This window comes from Lynx rufus, unplaced genomic scaffold (assembly GCF_022079265.1).
Source record: "Lynx rufus isolate CCGP_SWC_20201006 ecotype Redwood Valley unplaced genomic scaffold, mLynRuf1.p SCAF_4, whole genome shotgun sequence".
In the NCBI taxonomy this organism is placed as follows: domain Eukaryota; kingdom Metazoa; phylum Chordata; class Mammalia; order Carnivora; family Felidae; genus Lynx; species Lynx rufus.
Window position 1 is genome coordinate 94,596,078 of NW_025814856.1, and position 21,590 is coordinate 94,617,667.

The window sequence follows — 21,590 nt, forward strand, 5'->3', positions numbered from 1 at the left end:
GAGCTGGGGTGCCAGAAAACAAAAGTCTTTGCCTTGAGTGAGTGTTGGGGAGGGTGTGGTGGGGGATAAACATGCAAACCATTCTAGAGCCATGATAGGAATTGTAGTGGATAAAGAACTTAGGGTGCTATGGGAGCACAAAGGAAGGACATTTGTTCTATCTTTTTCCTTCCCTTGGGGAGGCAATATCTGAGCTGAGTTTTGAAGCACCCGTGGGGTTTAACCAAGGGAAGGAAAATAGAGGAGGGGTGAGGGGCACTAATGGAGAGTAACTGAATGATTTAGATGGGTTATGTTCAGAATTGAGTTTTATTATTCACCATAGAGTAGAGGACCATGATGAAGGGTGGGAGAGTATAGGCACTGAGAACAGCAGGATACCTTCACAACTCTGTGAATAAATCAGTTGTGCTCAAGAAATATTTAAAATGTAAAATCTATAGAACTTGGACATTCTGTTTTCTAATGTTGATGACTGTAAGAATGCTGGTACCAACTGAGAAAGGGGATACCTAGTTCAGGAAGATGATCTGCTACCTGTAGTTTAGAAGCAAGTCTTATGTATATCTGCATAGACAAACTCAATGTATTGTGCATGTGTGGGATGTGGAATATATATGTACCGGATCATTTCATTTTCCAAAGCACGGAAGTGCGATTATTACAGGTGTTTTGAAATTTAAAGACCATAATATTATAATACTAGAATTCAAGAGGCATTTTTATTATTTTTTCCAACTCCAAAATTTATTTACTCCTATAAGGTCTCATCTGCTTTTCATTCTCCCCTCCATATCTTTTATAGAAATTGAAGTATAGTTCACATGTAATGTTGCATTAGTTTCAGGTGTACAACATAGTCATTCCACAAGTGTATAGTTAATGCTATGCTCATCACAAGTGTAGCTGTTGTCTGTCACCATGCAATACTGTTAGAATACCATTCACTCTATTTCTTATGCTGTATGTACTTTTCATCCCTGTAACTTACTCCATAGCTGAAGGTCTCTATCTCTAACTCCCCTTCACCCATTTTGCCCATCCCTCCATTATCCCTTTCTCCTCACTATCTTTTTGTCATAAGATACTTTTAAGTTGCTGAGGGATAATATCATAGAAAAATAGTGTGTTTGATGTGATTTCTTGATTCTCATGACACAGAATTGTAAGAGTTGTATGTTTTTTAGGGTGCTTTCAAGACCATGGACCTAAATCGCGTCATCAAACTCCTTGAAGAAACTGATAAAGTAAGCTTTGAGAGAAAATTTCTCTACTGTATCACTTATAAACTATGATTTCCCTGAAAGGTAACATGTATTCCCCCAAAATAAGTCTTGTTTATTCCTTTTTGTTGAAAACATTTCAAATAGGAACATCTCTCATATTCAAGGACTGTTTAAATTTAGTATGACTGTGTTTTACCTGGTATGGAGGCTGGAGGAGATTTCATTTGGTTTTGTGGGATGGACAAATCCATGGTAGATATAAACAGAAGGTATCAAGAGTACAGGAAGACTCCTCCAGCCTCTATTAATTGCTTGTTACCAAAAAGGATGTGGGGAACAAGAGTAGAAGAAGTGATTCATGATGTACTACTTAAAATTTCCTGACATGAAATCTGGATATATACACACTCAGACATATTCATAAGTTAATCTACTTTGAGAGGGATCTTATACAGAATGGAATGGAAATAAAATTATTTCAGATCTGAGACCCAAAGTGGAGAGTGTAGGCATTGGGAGGAAGGATAATAAATGCATCTCATGCATGCTCACACACCACACTCTCCTGACATTACCCAAGAATCGATTGCATGCCTAAAAGCCAGCACACACTATAACATGACTACAGGATGAAGATTTCATGCTTTTAATATGTGGAAAATGGGTTGATCATGGTAGAGTCAATCAAAAAAAGTGTCTAGTGATTAGTAGGCCAAAAATTTAGTTACTGTGTTAGCATTTTTTAGTCTCATATTTTCACATAGAGAAAAAGCACAATAATAATAATGGCCCTTATAAGAATAATTTATCTCTTGCTGGCTGTGTTTGTTGTGAAAGTTATTTTTAATTTTGAATGTGCCTTCATTAAAAAAAAGAAAACCCAACTACATAGAGTTCCAACTAGTTTTTAAATAAAGGTAGACCAAAAAAAAATGTATAGAAAATGCCACAGCTTCTTATGAACAATTTAAGAACTTTAAAAGGACAGTGTGATTCAGTTATGAAAACAAACATATCACTGTATTGAGTTTTGTTTTTGTTTCTTTGTTTTGTTTTGTTTTTTGAGTTTTGTTTTAATTTGCTGAAGATGTTTGTGCCATTACACTGGGCTTGGTTTAGAGGTTAAAAATACAATTTCTACAGTCAGATAGCCAACTTTGACTCCTAACACCTTCAGTTACTAGCTAGGTGATTTTGGACAAATTAGCGTTTCCACTTGAGTTTCCTATTCTGGAAAATAGAGATAGTAATGGTACCTTCCTAATAGGGTTATTTTAAAAATTAATTAAATGACATGTATCAATAGAGCATAATGGTGCATGGCATAGAAAAATGCTCAGTGAATTCAGGTATTGTTAATATTATTAATGGAAACAAATGCTGCTTTTATATTAATCTAGTTTTGATTCTCAATTTCCTAATCAAATTAAAAAAAATATTTTTAACGTTTATTCATTTTTGAGAGAAAGTGCGAACAGGGGAGGGACAGAGAGAGAGGGAAATATGGAATCTGAAGCAGGCTCCAGGCTCTGAGCTGTCAGCCCGGAGCCCAGCCCAACACAGGGCTTGGATCCACGAACTGTGAGATCATGACCTGAGCCGAAGTCAGACACTTAACCAACTGAGCCACCCAGGTGCCCCTTCCTAATCAAATTTAAATGATATATTTATTTTTACCTTCACTGTTTGAGGAAATATTTTATAATGCTTGTGTTACAATATAGTAATTTAATAATTAACAGTTTCAATTTACTTTCAATTAACAGTTTCTTTTTATATTCAGGAAAATTTTTAATATCTCCACATATTTAACAGTACAAAAGAACTAAAATAGATAACTTGTTTTAGGATGATTTAGAAGAAGAACAACTTAAATCTGTCAAGAAACTGGTGCAGTGTTATCAGAATGGACTTGTATCCTTTACATATATCTATATCTGTATCTAGATCTTTATGGGTTTGTTTCATTTATCCTGAAATGGGAGAATTTTTATTAGAAAATGTATTCATTTCCTCTTGCTGCTATAACAAAGTACCCCAAACTTAGTGTCACCAAACATCCTAAAGCTTTTTCTTACAGTTCTTGAGGTCACAAGTCCAAAATCAGCCTCACTGGGCTGACGTCAGGTGTTGGCAGGGCTGGTTCCTTCTGAAGGCTCTAGATGTGAATCCCTGTCTTTGCTTTTCCCAGCTTTTAAGGTGGCCGGCATTCCTTGGCTCATGGCCCCTTCCTCAGTAACACCACTCTCATCTCTGCTTCTGTGGTCACATCTTTTGTGATCCTCTCTTGCCTCTCTCTTTCCCATGTAGAACCCCTGTGATTACTTTGGGCCTACCTGGATAATCTTGGATAACAGTCCCATTTCAAGGCTTTTAACGTAATCACATCTGAAAAGTCCCTTTGCCATGTAAGGTAACATTTGCATTCCAAGTTCTAGGAATTAAGGTATGGACAACTTTGGGCAATCCATTATTCTGTCTACCACAGAAAATATCTAACATTGTGTATTTTTCACAGAATTATATTTTTTGTTTACCAGGGAATATAAAATTGAAGAAACACTATAATGCGATTAACTCTGCACAGATAACGGCAATTTTTAAAAAGTATATTTATTTATTTTGAGAGAGAAGGAGCACAAGCAGGGGAGAGAGGCAGTGAGAGAGGGAGAGAGAGAAAATCCCAAGTAGGCTCTGTGCTCCACACTGAGCCCAATGCAGGGCTTGATCTCACAACTGTGAGATTATGACCTGTGCCAAAAGAGTCACTTTACAGGTGCCCCAATGGATGTAGTTAGGAGGGTCAAGTCAAAGTCTTATTTTTACCAATTAACCTGATTATTTGTACTGTTGATAAACGTACTAACTTCTCCACCTCTTAAGAAAATCGGGATAACAGCACCTCATCATGTTGTTAGGAAGGCTAGATAATGTACATGCAGGTGCTTGATAACCTGCAAAACATTATATAAATATATTATTTCCACTGTATATACTACCCTGATCAGAATATGTGGAAACCAGTGCAGCTCAAAACTGTGTTTAAGAACCAGTTTATTGTTGGGTTGTTGTTGTTGTTGTTACTGTTTTAACCTTTGCATATATTAGCTATTATAAAAGGCAGTGCAATTGTCACAGGAAACTCTCACTCCCTGTAGTCATCTTACCAGATTGGTAACAGAGTTCCAGAACTGGCTGTTATGCACCAGGTGGGGTTTTGTTTGTTTGTTTGTTTGTTTGTTTTTAATGTTCATCTATTTTTGAAAGGGACAGAGTGGGAGCAGAGCCAGGTAGGGGTAAAGAAAGAGGACAGAGGATCCAAAGCAAGCTTTGTGGTGACAGCAGAGAGCCTGATGTGGGGCTCAAACCCACCAACCATGAGGTCATGACCCGAACCAAAGTTGGATGCTTAACTGACTGAGCCACCCAGGCACCCACCAATTGGGGTTTTTAAATAGATAAAAGGTGCTGTTACCTCAAGATTTAGAGAAGATAAATTTTGCTTTTAGACTAATATCAAAGCAAAATTTTTATTTCATTAGTTTTTTCTTAATGTTTATTCATTTTTGAGAGAGAGACAGAATGAGTGGGCAAGGGGCAGACAGAGAGGGAGACACAGAACTTGAAGCAGGCTCCAGGCTCCCCACTGTCAGCACAGAGCCCCATGCAGGGATCGAACTCACTAACCATGGGATCATGACCTGAGCTGAAGCTGGATGCTTAACTGACTGAGCCACCCAGGTGCCCCTCATTTCATGAGTTTTAAATGAAATAAAATCTCAGCCAATTTACAACATAAAAGAACATGCATCTGAATAATGTTAATAAAATAAATAAGGTAGGTTTGGGTTGCTTATTCTGGAGCAGTGTATGTTTTGTGTGTGGGTGGGGGAAAAACAAATTATAAAATTGAGCTATTATTTTTTTCTATGTGTTATTTCTTATTGCCAATAGTAAGTTATTGATCAGCTGAATCCATGGTGTAGTAGTTGGTAATCAAATTCTAAAGGTGTGGTAAGGGAAAATGATATTGTGAATAAGCAATTACTGAGACAAAAATTAAATAATATTCCTAAAAAATATATGGTTCCAAGTTTTCCTCTTTAGACTTCAAAATTAGTATAATTAAAAGTGTCAAAAAATAAAAAATAAGTGTCAACCACATTTAACAAAATAGATGGAATTCTATAGACTTTCTTGAGAGAAGTGCTATAGGGTATGTTAATAAAAATATTAATCTTAATTTTATTTCTTAACTAAAAATATTAAAGCCCCTAAGGGATTTAGCACAAATATTTAAAATTCTGAATCTGTGTGCAGAAAAAATTGAAAACCAGCCCCACTTTATAGAATCTGCATTTAATATCCTAAAATTATGTGGGTAAGTTTTTTTCTTTAACTTTATTTTACATTAGCATGTAGCATATTATTATATTTTATTTTATATTACAAAGATATGCATCATGGTATAGTATGTGATAAAGAACTCAAAAACTTCACTGGATCACTTGATTCCAGTTGATATTTCAGAGGTGGTCAATTTTATTGTAATGGGAGATTCTAGCCACAAGAGATTAAACTATATAAAAATTTTTTCTCACAATAAGTTGCTCTCAAGTGAATGATAAATGTGAGATGAAAGCAAGAAATTATGATTTTTTTAGAGAATTTTTGAGAAAATTTATGAACAATACTAAATAGTTTGCCTAGTATTTTTTTCTCTGTTTAGAAAATTTGGCTCTCAAAGATATATTAACTTCTGAGTCATGTTTTATTGATTTTTCAAATTCCGATGAAGAATAAAATGTCACCAGTTATTTTTGGTATATATATTTTAAATGTAAATTAGAGGTCAGCATTATAAAATTAATATATTCTATCCTCCATACTATTGTTTCTTTACCCATTTGGGGCAACTAGGAATATCTTCTGCTTCCTTGCTGCCACATAGTAGCTAATCAAGACATCCATTTTTAGGTTTCAATATAATATAGTAGAGGAGATTTCTCAAAGTAGGAATAAACCTTTCTGATAATTTAACCTTCTAAATCTTTCTAACAATTCAACTTTTTAAATAGCATGTTTCTTTTAATACACAAATAACACTAGTAGGAGCATATATATATGGTAGTTTTAACTCTCACTTTTAGGTTTAGTAGCAATAATATTTTAAAATTTTATAACTATATACATTTAATTTCTTTGATATCTGAAATAAAATAATCAAAAATCATTTATTGAATACCTTTACCATACCTTACTTTTTAATACAGACCATGAAAAAAAAAAAAGAAGTAAATTATTACTCTGGTGCTTTTAAAGAACTTTTTTTTTTTAATATGAAATTTATTGTCAAATTGGTTTCCATACAACACCCAGTGCTCATCTCAACAGGTGCCCTCCTCAATGCCCATCACCCACTTTCCCTTCCCTCCCACCCCCCATCAACCCTCAGTTTATTCTCAGTTGTTAAGAGTCTCTTATGGTTTGGCTCCCTCCCTCTCTCTCTTTTTTTTAATGTACTAATTGCAAATTATGATATTGATGTGGATTATATTGCTACCATTTCAAATTCTGAGGCTCTGCAAGTCCTAGAATACCAGGTTTATAAGCATTACTTTCAACAGCAATGCTCTTATGGAGCTTGACCAAGAACTGGTTCTGTGTGAAAGCTGCAACTGAATATTTCCTTACATAATATGACAGACTTGAATTGCACTCTTCACTTTCCCTCATATTTCATAATTATTCAAATTATTTAATAGTTTTCTTTCATAATTTCTGCTTTCATCCTGCATTTCTCCATACCTCACCCTCACATGATTGATTCTTTCCTCAAGACATTTTTGGGAGATAAAAACATTGAAAATAAAAAATAAAACCTAGCCTTTCTGTTTTTGGTGCCTATGTTTTTCTCACTACATCAGAGATATAATGCATATTATTTTCATAACCTTTTGGGGGGAACTTTTCTAGATTTATCTTTTAGGTTGTTTTCTTTGGTAGAAAAGTTTGAGGACAAAAAGTAATTATAGAGTTCTTCACTTTAGAGATTCAACAACGAGCTGGATAACAAGTAATAAGTTATTGGTTTCAAATGAAAAGTTCTAACAAACACTAAAAAATGAATCTCTGTGGCATTTATAAAATTGTGCTTTTCAAAGCTTTCCCTTGAAATATCTTTAAATTTTTCTTGAAAAGCATGAATTAAAAGTCCTATAGAGAGGATATATTATACTTTATATAGTACAGGAGATTCAAATTTTGAACTCATGAAATGCCAAAATAGTTAATATTTTGTATTTAAGAAATAACCTTTATCTCTCCTTTCACATTTAGACTAATGACTTAGGTTTGAATGCCCTGCTTTTTATGATTTTTAAATAAATTATTTTCAAATAGCTTTGCTTATAGTAGCTGTGAAATAGAAGTCTAATATAATTAATATTTGTTAACTTGGATTCTTTAGAGTCTTAAAAAGTGTATTTGTTATTTTGTGGATGATAACAAGGATCCAGTTAATCCAGTTAATAAGGAAAATCCAGTTAATAAGGAAAAGGTCACTAACCTTTGAGAACAAATAGACCATTCATCTATCAGATTTTCAGAACTTTAAAAGCCCCTGAGCAGAGCAGTTTTCAGGTTCTAGGTAAGCCGAGGTCTGTGATTTGTATCTGATTATTCAGTGTCTTCCTAATTTTGATAGAGGTATACGTGTAATCCATTATTACTTTGCCTTCAGAGAGAAAAGAGGATTCTTAAGTTTTTTATTTATACAGTGTTGCAAGATGGCTTTCTTAACCTTTGCCTTTTATGTCCATCTCTCTTTATTTTTATAAGCCTATTTTCCTTTTGGTCACTTAGTTAGAAACAAAAATTTTTTTGATGGTTGCCAATTCTCCCAGGGCTACAGAATAGGATATTATTTTCATTGTTTTCTTTAGAAAGGAAGATTTCTCATACTTTACAAATGGCTCAATTACAGACTTTATTAAACATAATTCATTTGTTCTTCATTCTTATTGAAGCTTGCCATTTTTGAAAAAGAAAGTATCGGATGAAATAACATATGCTGAAGATACTGCTAATTCAATCGCTCTTCTGGGTAAGTTAAGATTTCCTTAAGGTAGAGGGGTGTAACATATGACAGGCCCTACTGTCAAGAAAAAAGTGTCTTATATACTAAGTCTTAGAGTCCCTCAAATGTAGGTTCTTTTCTTGTTTTTGGTTGGGAATTAATCATAGCGTGCTTGATGATAATTTTTGTTATTATCCACTTAGGCATTTTATAATACCAACAAGATTCTGTGTTCCTTAATTTAAGGACTGGCAGATGTTTATTTGTCTTGATGTTATTTAGTTTGTTGAAATATTTAACTTTTTTTGTAAATCAGACATGTGTTCCTCTCAGTAATCACAAAAATGTTTTCAATGTTAAACTCTCATAATTGCTAGTCTAATTGATTGCTAGAATCATTGGGATCCAAATTGTTCATTAAATAATCTAAAATTTTATATAAAATCATAAAATGGTGAGACATCCTTTTATATCTAAATAAGTTTCATTAGTCTTCTATGGTAGATTCTGGGAGAAATTATTATGGGCTAGAATGGAGTAAGGGTGTCGAGGAAATTAGAATAAATGTGGGGAGTTAGATAAGATGACCTTAAGGAGCAGGCAGGCTGGAAACTAATACGAAACTTGAACTCTGTGAATCTCTACCATCAGTGGAAATTTACAATGGGAAGCCAACCCAAAGGAGGACATGATAACATTAATACATAAAAGATGTAGGTTTGGGGGCACCTGGGTGACTCAGTTAAGCATCTGACTCGTGATTTCAGATCAGGTCATGATCTCATGGTTTGTGGGACTGGGCCCAAGCACAGAGCCTGCTTGGGATACTCTCTTTCCCTATCTCTTTGCCCCTCTCCCTTTCTCTCTCTTTCTCAAAATAAATAAATAAACATAAAAAAAAAAAGATGCATGTTTGGATGATAACATTAAAAAAATGCCTCTATTGCCCTTATTGTTTTTAAATGTTGCCTCCATAAGAGTGTTGGCAGGCATTTGTATGATAAATACATGGCTCTTTATTACTGTGTCAGTCTGGTCTTTGCTGAATAACTGCTTGCCTGCCTATAGAAGAGTGAAGGAAGTATGAACTCTTTGCTTAAAATGAGCTACCTTCACTGATTATTGACTGCAAATACTACTGTCCTGTCCCTTATTTTTTAATTGCTGAAAAGATGAGTTTTAAGCTAAAATAATTGTATAGAGTATAAGGGGTTGAACAAATGTTGTTCATTTTTACTAATAACTTCCAGCTTCTACCTAGTAGTAAGTCATATTACTTTTTTCTTCTAAGTGATAATTATTTCTGATTCAAGAGCAGGATTTTGGAAACGTATGAGGGAAAATGTTGGTACTCTGTCCTGAGATAAAACAGGAAACCGTGAGAAATGATCTAAACTTACAAGAACTAAAAGGGTGGGGAGCAGATGAGAAACCTTAGAATTTCCCGTAAACTTGTTTAGTTTTGTTGGAAAAGTTTAGTTGTTTCTGTTGACTAAGTTTTTCCAAAATGTAATGATTTTTCAACATAAAAGGAAGTGTTCAAAAAATTAAGGGAATCATCTGGAAATTGTCTTCTTTTCTTCTTCTTCTTCTTCTTTTTTTTATTTTAGTGGTATTTTTTGCAGATAGATACTCCTAAAGCAAGTGTGAGGCTTTCCTATGTGCTTTCTCCTTTGGTCCATTTGTGTCCCTACTCACTGACCACTCCCAGAGGTGAACATTGTGCAAATCCTAATGCAAATCACAGATCTTCCAGGAACACCTCATTATCTGTTTCCCTCACAGATTCCACCAAGATCTGGTTCAGCCCTGAAGTTGATTCTCCCAACTCCAGTCTCCAGTTGGGACACACACATACACACACACACACACACACACATGTGCATATGTGTGTGTGTGTATAACCCATATCTTGCCAAAATAATAATAGTAACTTATTATATGCCAGACTCTATTCTCAGCTTTTTCTCATATTAACTCATTTAATCCCCACAGCAATCTTTAAAGTGGAAACTGTTGTTATACAAATTTTATAGATGAGAAAACATACAAGTTTACATAGGTAGTAAATGGCAGAGCCAGTATTTAATCTTAAAACCATCTGGTTCCAGCATTTATGCTATTAATCACCATTCCTTGCTCCTTGGGAAGAAGAGGTTGAGTTGATTGAGGGGCCAAATGTTATAAGGATAGATCCAAGGTATTTCATGTATGGATGTTGTGTATGTGTGTGCATGTATAAAATACATGATCCAGCTTGAATTTCCAGTGAGGATATTTTTAATCATATTACTCACACATTTAAATTTGTAAATAAACTTATGACAGTGTTATTAAATAGCATTCATTTATCTTTCTGGCAGGTGAATTAATGAAAATACCAAATTCTGAATTGAGGATACAAATTTGTAAGTGTATTGTTGACTTCTATCATGCAGAACCACTAAAGAAGCATATTACAGGTGAAGTTTTCAATGGTCTTTTAGTAACAACTTACGTCTACAAAACATTATTCTGTCTCTTTGAACCTAAAAAGACATGGTGGGATTGATGCAAGCTAGTGGGATCCAAGGACCCAGAGGTATTCCCACAGGACTCAAACACAAGCTGAGAGGTAGTAAGAGCAGAGTTTATTGAAGACATAGAGTGTAAATATGGATAGAGCATCTGGGAGACTCAGAAAGGAAAGAAGAATGAGTCTTGTCTTTGCTTGGGGCCTGTGGTTTTTATTGAGGATTGTGGTCCTGTGCACATCTCCATAAGTCACTTACGCCCTAGAGCCAGGGGTCTTGATGAGTCAGTGGTTCTTGGAAAACCTCACCCAATTACTCTTAAGATATTGTCTGTTGTTCTGGAAGACTCCAAAGAAATCATTAAATCCATGACCTTTATAAGAAGGATATATATGTATGTATGTGTATATGTATATAGATAGATAGATACACACACATATATGTATATATATACATATATATATATATATATAATTATTTGCATGATATTTTTATTCTAATACTAAATATTTAGGATACAGTTTTAAAAGTAATGCCTAAATTAGTTTAATTGTAATTATTATTATTAATGTTATTTAATACTGTTAATGATATTATTTATTGTTTCTCTAACTCTTCTATAATTATTCACAATATCTTTTCCACCCAATTAGATGTTAAATTCTAAATGCTAATAACATTCTCACTCATCTTTGGGAAGAAAGTTCTGTATATTATAGCTAAGGGATCTTAATATATAATGGTAAAATGAGTCATACTGAAATGGGTGGTATCAAGCCAGGGGGCACTTGCATTGTGGATGATATTATTTAGGACATAGTTCCTACCTTCATAGTTTCTATAATTTATAATCAGTATAGGAAGAGAGAGAAGACATAAATAATTTAAGTGATATGTTTCTTAAGAGATGAGGAAATAAGCTATGGTAGTAAAGAAAGATTACTTATGACTAAGGAAAATGGAAAGACCTCTGAAGCACAGAGTAAGGAGATTATTAAATGTCAGATTTGAATTATTGGTGATATAGACAGGTAGAAGTGTTTGGTAGATAGTAGACAATGGATACTTAGAATAGACCAGAAATATAGGTTTGGAATTTATACAAATAGAGATGAAAGTTGAAGCCATCAGGATAGTTCAGTTTGCCTGGAGATAAAGCATATGAATAGCTAAGGAGCAAGAATGGCAGCATGGACAGTGCCCATATTGACATGTGGAAAAAAATGACCCAAAGAAATCAGCAGCGAAAGGCTCAATGAGGAGAAAGAAAACCTCAGGACTGTTATGTCTTAGGCACCAATGAATGAAAAATTTGATGAAGGAAGAAGTGGTTTTAGCATCGAATACTGTAGTAAAGGCTTCGGTGATTGATGAATGAAAAGGCCAAATTAATATGGTACCTGAAAAGTTGTAGCTAGCCTTTGGTAGATGTATTGCCATGAGGTGGTCAGGGCAGGTACAGGATTGTCAGAAGAGAGGCAGGGGGAGTAAGGGAGTAGAGGCAGTGAATGCTTACTTAAATTGTGAGATCAGGTGGTGAAGAAAAAAGAAGAAGATGGAGAAGAGCTGAGCTGGTAGGAAGATCAAAGAGGGATATTTGGGTTTTACTGCTTTTTATTTGTTTATAGGAGAGGGGAAAGTGAGGTTTGTAGACACAACAGGAAGCTAGTAACTCGAAAATGGGAGGGTGAAAGTCCCAAAGAAAGCATGAAGAGGATGGAATTAAGAGCACAGGGATAGGGTTAACCTTGGCAAGAGACAGGCACCCTTTAAGATAGAAAGAAAGAGTGACAAATGATGTCTAAGATAAAACAGAGTAGTTAAAGTGTGGTGAGGCTGACCTTAATTTAATCAGGCTCCAAAATTTAGGAGCCCTAGGCAATGCTCTCACTGTCACACAGTTGGTTTTTAGTGGTAGGCATGGCTGGACATCTGGAACCACAGAGAAAAGTCCTCAGTAGAACAATTTAAGAGACAGCCCTGGAGACAGGAATCCAGTCCATGAGCCTTAATATTACTATATGCTTCCATAGAAATAGAACTCAATAGAAAAAGATATAGGGAGTTTAAAAGTACATTTTGGTCCATCCATATGATAGATTAGTATGGAATTAAAAATCATGATTTGGGAAAATATTTTACAGAATGGGGAGAATCTTAAAAAATGTTTAGTGGCTGCAATCGAATATAAAATTCCACATATAAGTATATTGTTAAAATTATATGCGTACATTAAAAGTATTAGCAAGAAATATACCAAAATCTTAATGTTGCTATCTCTTGATAGTGAAATTACAGGCAATTTTTGCTTTCCTCTCCATACTCTTTTTTTTTCTTCTCCATACTTTTTAAATTCCTAAAGTAAGTAACTAGGGTATACCATAGAGAGCCCATCCCAGAAATGAACAGGGCCTTGTCCATTGCCAAAGATGAGATTCAGAAAGATAACACAAACTGACAGACCTCTCAGAACTATGGCAAAGTCAAAGAACTTCATTGGTTTCAAAAGTGAAGAAGTCAGGGAGCTAGATAACTCACAGCACCAAGAGAGGAAATAGCTGCATCAAGTGAGCAAGTACCCTCTAATGTTTATTTAATGTTTCTCATTGAATGTAGTCAGGCAGGCACCTGTGCAATTATGTCAAAAGAGGAGGTAATGTTTCTCATAGGAACTAAGGCAGAAGGAAATTCTTATGCATTGCCAAGAATCACACTTTCCTAAAATACCATTTTATTCACTAGCATTTATCAAAACAGCATTATATTTTCACTTATGTCACTGTCATGTCACATCATCATTTTTCCTTGAAAGCAACTGAAGTAATGCATTGACTTAAATAGTGAAAACATTTAGTATTTGTAATCATACCACTTTTCTTTGTGGGGAGGCATATCTATGGACAAATGAGAAATATTTTGCTCCTTTTTAGAATTCAAGATGTGCCCCCTCGGATCTGCGGTCCTATTTCAAATTTTACACCAGGGACCAGCAAACTATGGACCCCAAAGCTAAAATCAGCCCACTGTAAATAAAGGTTTATTGGAACACAGCTACATCCATTTATTTTCTGTATTACTTATGCTTGTTTTTGTGCTATGGTAGCAGAGTTGAGTATTTGAGACAGAAACCTTATAACTTGCAAAACCTAAAATACTTATTACTTGGCCTTTTACAGAAAAAGTTTGCCTGTCCTTGTGCTATACCATTTTAAAATGCCATACACTTTTTAAGTTGTTATTGCTGTTGTTTATAATAATAAATTACTCATTCCTTTGTCTGAACATAGATGATTACTATGTGAAATAACTGTACATATTTTTTAACTAATTGTTTTTAGGTTACCAGCAAGCAAGTTCATCATACAAGATTAAGATGGCTGAAGTTGGAGGATTGGCAAAAAAAATGGTCCAGTCATTGGCCTTACTTGAAAATCAACTTGTTGAGAAGCTTTGGGTACTTAAAGCTCTGCAACATCTTTCAACTTCTGGTTTGTATATTATTAAATTTAAATACTTCATTCTCAACTATTTTTGTTTTTATTTAACAATGTCAAGACTATACAACATAAATAACTTTTAAATTTATTTTAAGAAGTTAATTGTACTTTAATGATGAAAGCCCAAGCAGCCAGTGGAATCTGTGCCCACCTCAATGTCCCAGATCCCTCTGGACAGCTTCTGTTTCGTTCATCAGAAATACTTTGGAACTTATTGGAAAAATCTTCAAAGGAAGAAATCATACAACAGCTTAGTAACTTGGAATGTTTGCTGTAAGTATGTAGTTAGATAGGAATGCTTTTTAACCTTAAAATGATAGCCAGTGACATCACTAACATCCTTGTTTGAATATGTGTTTAATTAGGCTTTTGAGTCATGTAATGGCTATGTTTCAGGACATCACTTTTATGCTGTGGTATAAATGCATCTGCACATCAAGCCATTTTTTTTCTATTTAGAAAGCTTTTAAAGTAGATTAATTAAAACTAAGTTATGTCTCTGAATAAGTATAAAGTAAAATTATACATTTAAAAGAACTACTTCATTTGTTCATTCACTGAACTTATTTTTGAGTACTTACTGTCTTCCAGATGTTGCAATAAGCATTAACAAGAAATATAAGTGAGCCTTTAAGTTACTTATTTATTCATCAAGTAATTGTCTTCTCTGTGCCAACTTCACCTCTAGGCCATAGAAATACAAATGAAAGCAATGCAGACATGGTCTCTGCTTTCATGGAATTTGTATGATGTTAGGAGATGGACAAATCAATAGCAACTAAATGTTATGAAAGACATTATCACAAGATGCTACATGTTCTTTAGAAAAGAGTGAATCAGCACACCCAGACCAACAGATTTAAACCATTTAGGATATTTATGGGCTTATGTAACTACAAAGTCAAGGATAAAACTTGTTTCGTGGGCAGTTGTAGTCAAGGCTCAGCAAATAAAAGGAGTTGGGCCCTCGTCATCCCTTTGCAGTCTTCCAGTGTGTTATCTTTATTCCCAAGATCCACATGGTGAGACCTAGGAAGTGTACGTTCATATCATCACAACCCCAAATGAAGCAGAAAAGACTTGCTATTCTGAAAGTCCAAAGAAAATATTTCGAATTGAGTCCCTGTAGGCCCTGCGTAGTCTGGATTGGCTATATGCCATTCCAGAATGAATTACTAGTGACAAAGAAATGTTCTGGCTAAAAGGAAGCTGAAGGCATCTTTGCAAGACCAAAAATGGGGAAAGAGTAAATGCCCAAATAAAAATAAGGGTAGTGTTATCATAAGAAGGGCAAGTGAGGGGCACCTGGCTGGGTCATTCAGTACATCATGAGACTCTTGATCTCATGGTTGTGAGTTCAAGCCCCACAATGGGTGTAGAGATTACTTTAAAAAATAAAATCTTTCAATAGTAATAATAATAATGAGAAGAAGAAGAAGGAGGAGGAAGAAGAAAGGAGAGCAAAACAAAGAGAAGAAAGAAGAGAACGAAGAAGAAGGACAAATGAGTGCTAGAAGGCAAAGCAACAAATGCCCATTGTACAGGAAACCTGATGTAGATTTAGAGAGTTAATAAATACTTCCTGATGAACCTTAATTTGGTATCTGAATGATAAATGTGAATTGGCAACAGAGAAGAGTTTTGCGTCCTAGACAGGGGAACAGAAGTGAAAATAGAACCTAGCAACATTAAAAAAAAAAAAACAAAAAAAAAAACTGAAAGAAATTCAATATATCGAGAGCAGAAAATAGTAAAATAGGGAGAGATGAAGCTAATTAGCAGGGACCATAACATGAAAGGCTTGATTAGCCTTGGTAAGGAGGTATAGGACTTTTTAATATTAACGACAAAGAAAAGCCTTTAAGTAGTTTACAAAGGAAAATGATATGAATTAATCTTTATTTTAGAGCACTGTACCCACCTTGTATAGATTTGGATTGATGGATTCTTATGTGATAGAGATTTGAATCCTATGTAGAGGCAGATTTGGAAATGTAGAAAAGATTACAAATACTTTGAAATGAATAGTATAATATGAACATGGGGGAGGTGCCTGGGTGGCTTAGTCTGTTAAGCCTCAGACTTCAGCTCAGGTCATGATCTTGGGGTTTGTAAGTTTGAGCACTGCATCAGGCTCTGTGCTAACAATGCATAGCCCACTTCGGATCTGCTGTCTTCCTCTCTCTGCCCTTCCCCTGATTGTGTTCTATCTCTCAAAAATAAATAAGCATTAAAAAATAAAAATAAAAATGGGGCTTTTGTTGGTAGACACTTAAGTAGCATTTACAAAAATATGTTTTAAAGATATGATTTTGCTTTCTAGGACTTTGAAGGAAGTATTTAAAAATCTGTTTATGAGAGGTTTTAGTCATTATGATCGTCAGCTTAGAAATGATATATTAGTAATCACTACAATTATAGCTCAAAATCCTGGAGCACCAATGATTGTAAGTATGAATCAAATTGCATTAATTTTAATTGTGGAAGTAGTTGGTATGGGGGGAAGGAGTCCTAGACTATGTTGTAATAGTTATGAACTTTGTTGTGATGCCCAGGTATATTGTAATGTCATTATGGTCACCGATACCCTTGCACTCTGCCAGTTCTTCTTTGCAACCTTTTGGAAACTTGAGATTCTCTTAATATTTTATAATTTACTTACATATTTACCATTTATGATACGTTACTTTGCTTTCTGATAATATGAGTTTATATCTGGCATCATTTCTCTTTCACCTAAAGAATTTCCTTTGCCATTTCTTGTGATGGAGATCTGCTGGCTGCTGGCAGTAAATTCCCTTAGTTTCTTTTATCTGAGAATATCCTTAATTCAGCTTAATTATTGAGGTCTGTGTTCACAGAATATAGAATTCTTAAGTTGAACATTTTTATCTTTTAGCATCTTCTGGTTTCCATTGTTTCTGATAAGAAATATTTATTATTTCAACTTGTTTCCCCATGGACAGTGTATCACATTTCTTTCTGGCTGTTTTTCAAGATTTTCACTCTATCTTTGGTCTTCAAAAGTTTCACTATGATGTGCCAAGATGTGGTTTTCTTTGTGTTTGTTTATCCTGCTTGAAGTTCATTCATAGAGCTTCCTGAGTATTTAATTTTACTAAATTGGGAGAATTTTGGGCCATTATTCAAGTATTTTTTTCAGCCCCTCTCTCTCTCCTCTTCTTCTGTAATTCAGATTACATGTATGTTTGTCATGAGGCTCTGTTCACTTTTTTCAATAATTTTTCTATTCTTCAAATTCAGTAATTTGTATTGGTCTATATATGTAAATTCACTGACTTTTTTTTTTTTTCTATCCTCTTCATTCTGTTATTAATTCCATCCAGTACATTTTTATTTCAGATGTTACATTTTTGGGATTTTTTTTAAATTTTTGTTTCCTTTTTTATAGTTTATATTTCTCTGCTGAGAGTTCCTGTCTTTTGGTTTATTATGAGCATCTATACCATGGATTCGGGTGTACTCCTCTGACAAGTATATACTTTTTTTGTATTAATAGGCATTTAGTTTGGCTACTCATCCCTATGGTGGATGACAGGTCAAATCTGAGTTCATTTCTTTTGGCCTCACTTGGGATGCTTGAGAATTCCCTGCGCTGGCATGATTCAGGCATTAGCCAGAGATTTGGGAGTTTATACACAGAAGTTGAGGTTCCCTTTCTGTGGCTCTCTCCTTTATGTGGGATTTCTCTTTTCACATTCCAGTAGTAGCAGTTGCCCTGAAATTACCTCTGCCCTCTGAGTCTTCAAACCACTAAGATTACAGCTTTACTCTGAGTTGTATCATCCATACAAGGTGTAGACTAGGGCCTGGCCTCAGTCTAAAAGCCATTTTTTTAAAAAAGGGAAACCCATGCAGTTTGCATTTTTTAAAAAATGGGAAATCCAGGGGCGCCTGGGTGGCGCAGTCGGTTAAGCGTCCGACTTCAGCCAGGTCACGATCTCGCGGTCCGTGAGTTCGAGCCCCGCGTCAGGCTCTGGGCTGATGGCTCAGAGCCTGGAGCCTGTTTCCGATTCTGTGTCTCCCTCTCTCTCTGCCCCTCCCCCGTTCATGCTCTGTCTCTCTCTGTCCCAAAAATAAATAAACGTTAAAAAAAAAAAAAAATGGGAAATCCATTTCTTTCTTCAAAGTTCTGAGTCCCTTCGAGCATCTGCTTGGTTTTGGTCACAAAACCATTGTTTTTATATTTTGGTCAGGGTTTATGATTGTTACCTGAAGAAAGGTTTTTTATGGGAGCTACTCTGCCATCCCAGAAGCTGAGCCTTACTGAATGATTGACACCCCAGAGTAGAGATCTTTGGCAATGACATTCACATATCAGCCACACACTTTCTAAGTTGTACTTAAAGGAAATTTGGGAGCGAAGGCCTCAGTCTCATATCAACGGTTATCAAATGATCCCAACAAAGAACAGTCATGGAATTTATAATGTGCAAATGGGGCAACAATCCTCCATAGCTTCCTACTCAAGGCTGCAATGTATGGGTAGACCTGTATGTTTCTCTGGAAGCCCCTGGCTAGTTAATAAGTTCTCATTAGCATCTTTGCAAACATCCAGGTGCATTTTATGGGTCATATAACATCTTCACATTTAAACAAACTATAGGGGGGCATTTGGGTGGCTCAGTCGGTTAAGCATCCGACTTCGACTTCGACTCAGGTCATGATCTCACAGCTTGTGAGTTCGAGCCCCACATCAGGCTCTGTGCTGACAGCTCAGAGCCTGGACTTCACTCCAGATTCTGTGTCTCCCTCTCTCTCTGCTCCTCCCCAGCTCGTACTCTGTCTCTTTCTCTGTCAAAAATAAACATTAAAAAAAGTTTTTTTTAAAGAAACTATATGGATCCTAAAGCAGTACAAATGAAATGCTGCAAGCTCTAAAGCCCAGGGTTTGTCCCTGTAAACTCTCCCTAATTACAAAGTCCAATTAGGATATCTCTGTCAGTAATGAGTTACCTCATGCTGAAATGTTTGCAATTCTGTTTATTCTTCAGGGCTTTTAATGTTAACTAGGAAATGTTATGTTATCTCTTGACCAAACCTTTGACATCATGAGATTGGTTGGGGTAAAGGTGGCAAGCAGGGTTGTTTAAGAAGAAAAGCTGTCGAAAATAACATCTTTCTCCCTCATTTTGTCACTTAAGGGTATAAATAATAAATTACACGAGTAATTTATAGTCTTAATACATTTTGGGTTCTTACCAAATTTTAAATAGCATCCTATAAAATATAGAGTAATATAAAAATATTTCTTAGAACCAACAGAAGAAGTTTATATTAAATAAATTACAAGTTTATCTGGCTTCACATTTCTTGCTTTCATCCCTTTCTGTTGTGAGTAGTTTATGAAGTCAAATAAATGACAAAGGGAATCTGATAAAGATAGTTAAATATTAAGTAAATATAGACATCTGTAACTTCCATCTAATTAAATCATCCTTCTGTGTATTTATTATTAGGAATGTGGCTTTACCAGGGATTTGATACTATTTGCAACTTTTAATGAAGGTAAAAACTATAAAGCTTTCAACCTATAATTATCCTGATGAGTTTTATACATTATTTTAGCTGTTATTTTCTTTTTTTTTTCTCCTAACAGTTAAAAGTCAAAATCCTTTGGTAAAAGGTCTTAAGCTTTCTAATTCCTATGAAGATTTTGAGTTGAAGAAACTGCTATTCAATATAATTGTGATCTTGTGTAAAGATTTACCTACTATACAGGTAAAAAGAAAAACAATCAAAACAAAGCTAAAATTGCCTCACTTTGTAGTGTAACTTTTTAAAACTCATGACTGCAAATCTTTCATCAACACATAGGTTTACTATAGAAAGTAACTTTCATTGGGCAGAATTTCATCTTTGCAAAATTTCTTTTGATTACCTGTTTAATAAACAGTGAATTTACCTAAATTTAAACCACATAAGCCAAATAAAAGCAGGAGAACCTTACTAATTTATTTATGTATTTAGATCTCTTGAATAAGAAAAAAAATTAAAGAAAATCCATATAGGCCCATCCAGCCTAATAGTCTGTCTCTGATCATATTAGGACTAAGGCTTTAGTCAGGCAGAATGCATTGCTGCCATTTTCTAGCAACGTGATCCCACATAGGCTGTCTAGTTTCTAAAAATCCCAGATATCTTAATTTCAAAATGGGTATAACACCTACCTCATGGAATTATTATGAGGGTTAAAGGAGCTCAGGATTTTTCGGTATTACAACTTTGAAAAACATACACTAACACACTAAAAAAGCCCAGAGAAAGAAAAATTGTCTTTAAAGTTATGGCTTTTTTTAAAAAATTTTTTAGTGTTTTACTTATTTTTGAGAGAAAGAGTGACAGAGCACAAATGGGGGAGGGGCAGAGAGAGAGGTAGACACAGAATCCAAAGCAGACTCCATGCTCTGAGCTGTCAGCACAGAACCTGACATGGGGCTTGAACCCACCAGCCATGAGATCATGACCTGAGCTGAAGTCAGACGCTTAACTGACTGAGCCACCCAGGTGTCCCATAGCTTTATTATTTACATCAAAAATATATACTCTATAGAAACTAAGTGTATTTTCTGAATTGCCAAATAGAAAATCATTCCATAAAATATGGTTTTATTAGTACAGTGGAGTCTTCTATAACTATTAAAATGATAGCTATGGAGACAAAATGTACACTACAATTTATAAACCAATTTTAATTGACAACAGAGTCAAATAGCATAACAACTGTGGTGAGATTCTTAATACAGTATGTAAGCAGTGGAATCAACTAATTTGTTTTATGTTGTAAGTTTGTGGTCCATTAATAGAAATGATGATAAATATATGTCCTATTATTTGAAGTTCATGGAGTATTTTGAAAACATCCACTTAGGGGCACCTGCGTGGCTCAGTCGGCTAAGCTCCCCACTTCGGCTCAGGGTCCATGAGTTTCAGTCCCACGTCTGGCTCTGTGCTGACAACTCAGAACCTGGAGCCTGCTTCGGATCCTGTGTCCCTCTCTCTCTCTGCACCTCCCCCAATTGCTCGCTCTCTCTCTCTCTCAAAAATACATAAACATTGAAAAAATTAAGAAAACATTATCTACTTAGTACTTATAGTAATGCTAGAACTAGCTGTTGTTCTTATTCCTATTTTCTCACATCTACATCTTGTGTTCATTCCACATGGACTAGTAGAAAATTTAGAAAATAATCATAGATGTTATTGTGAAAAAATCTTTATAGAATAATACCAAATGAAGGGGCGCCTGGGTGGC

The 21,590-nt window shown here is 35.0% G+C and overlaps 1 protein-coding gene across 1 annotated transcript in view; it reads left to right on the forward strand.

Annotated features, from left to right (window-relative positions):
• CFAP69 (cilia and flagella associated protein 69) overlaps window positions 1–21,590 on the forward strand; it is a 60,850-nt gene that overhangs the window by 9,514 nt on the left and 29,746 nt on the right. Inside the window, exons 2-11 of the mRNA XM_047097564.1 lie at window positions 1,188–1,247; window positions 3,075–3,140; window positions 5,498–5,607; window positions 8,255–8,331; window positions 10,668–10,766; window positions 14,156–14,305; window positions 14,410–14,587; window positions 16,638–16,761; window positions 19,795–19,843; window positions 19,935–20,056. Coding sequence (XP_046953520.1) covers window positions 1,188–1,247; window positions 3,075–3,140; window positions 5,498–5,607; window positions 8,255–8,331; window positions 10,668–10,766; window positions 14,156–14,305; window positions 14,410–14,587; window positions 16,638–16,761; window positions 19,795–19,843; window positions 19,935–20,056 — 1,035 coding nt within the window. The remainder of the gene's footprint in view (window positions 1–1,187; window positions 1,248–3,074; window positions 3,141–5,497; window positions 5,608–8,254; window positions 8,332–10,667; window positions 10,767–14,155; window positions 14,306–14,409; window positions 14,588–16,637; window positions 16,762–19,794; window positions 19,844–19,934; window positions 20,057–21,590) is intronic.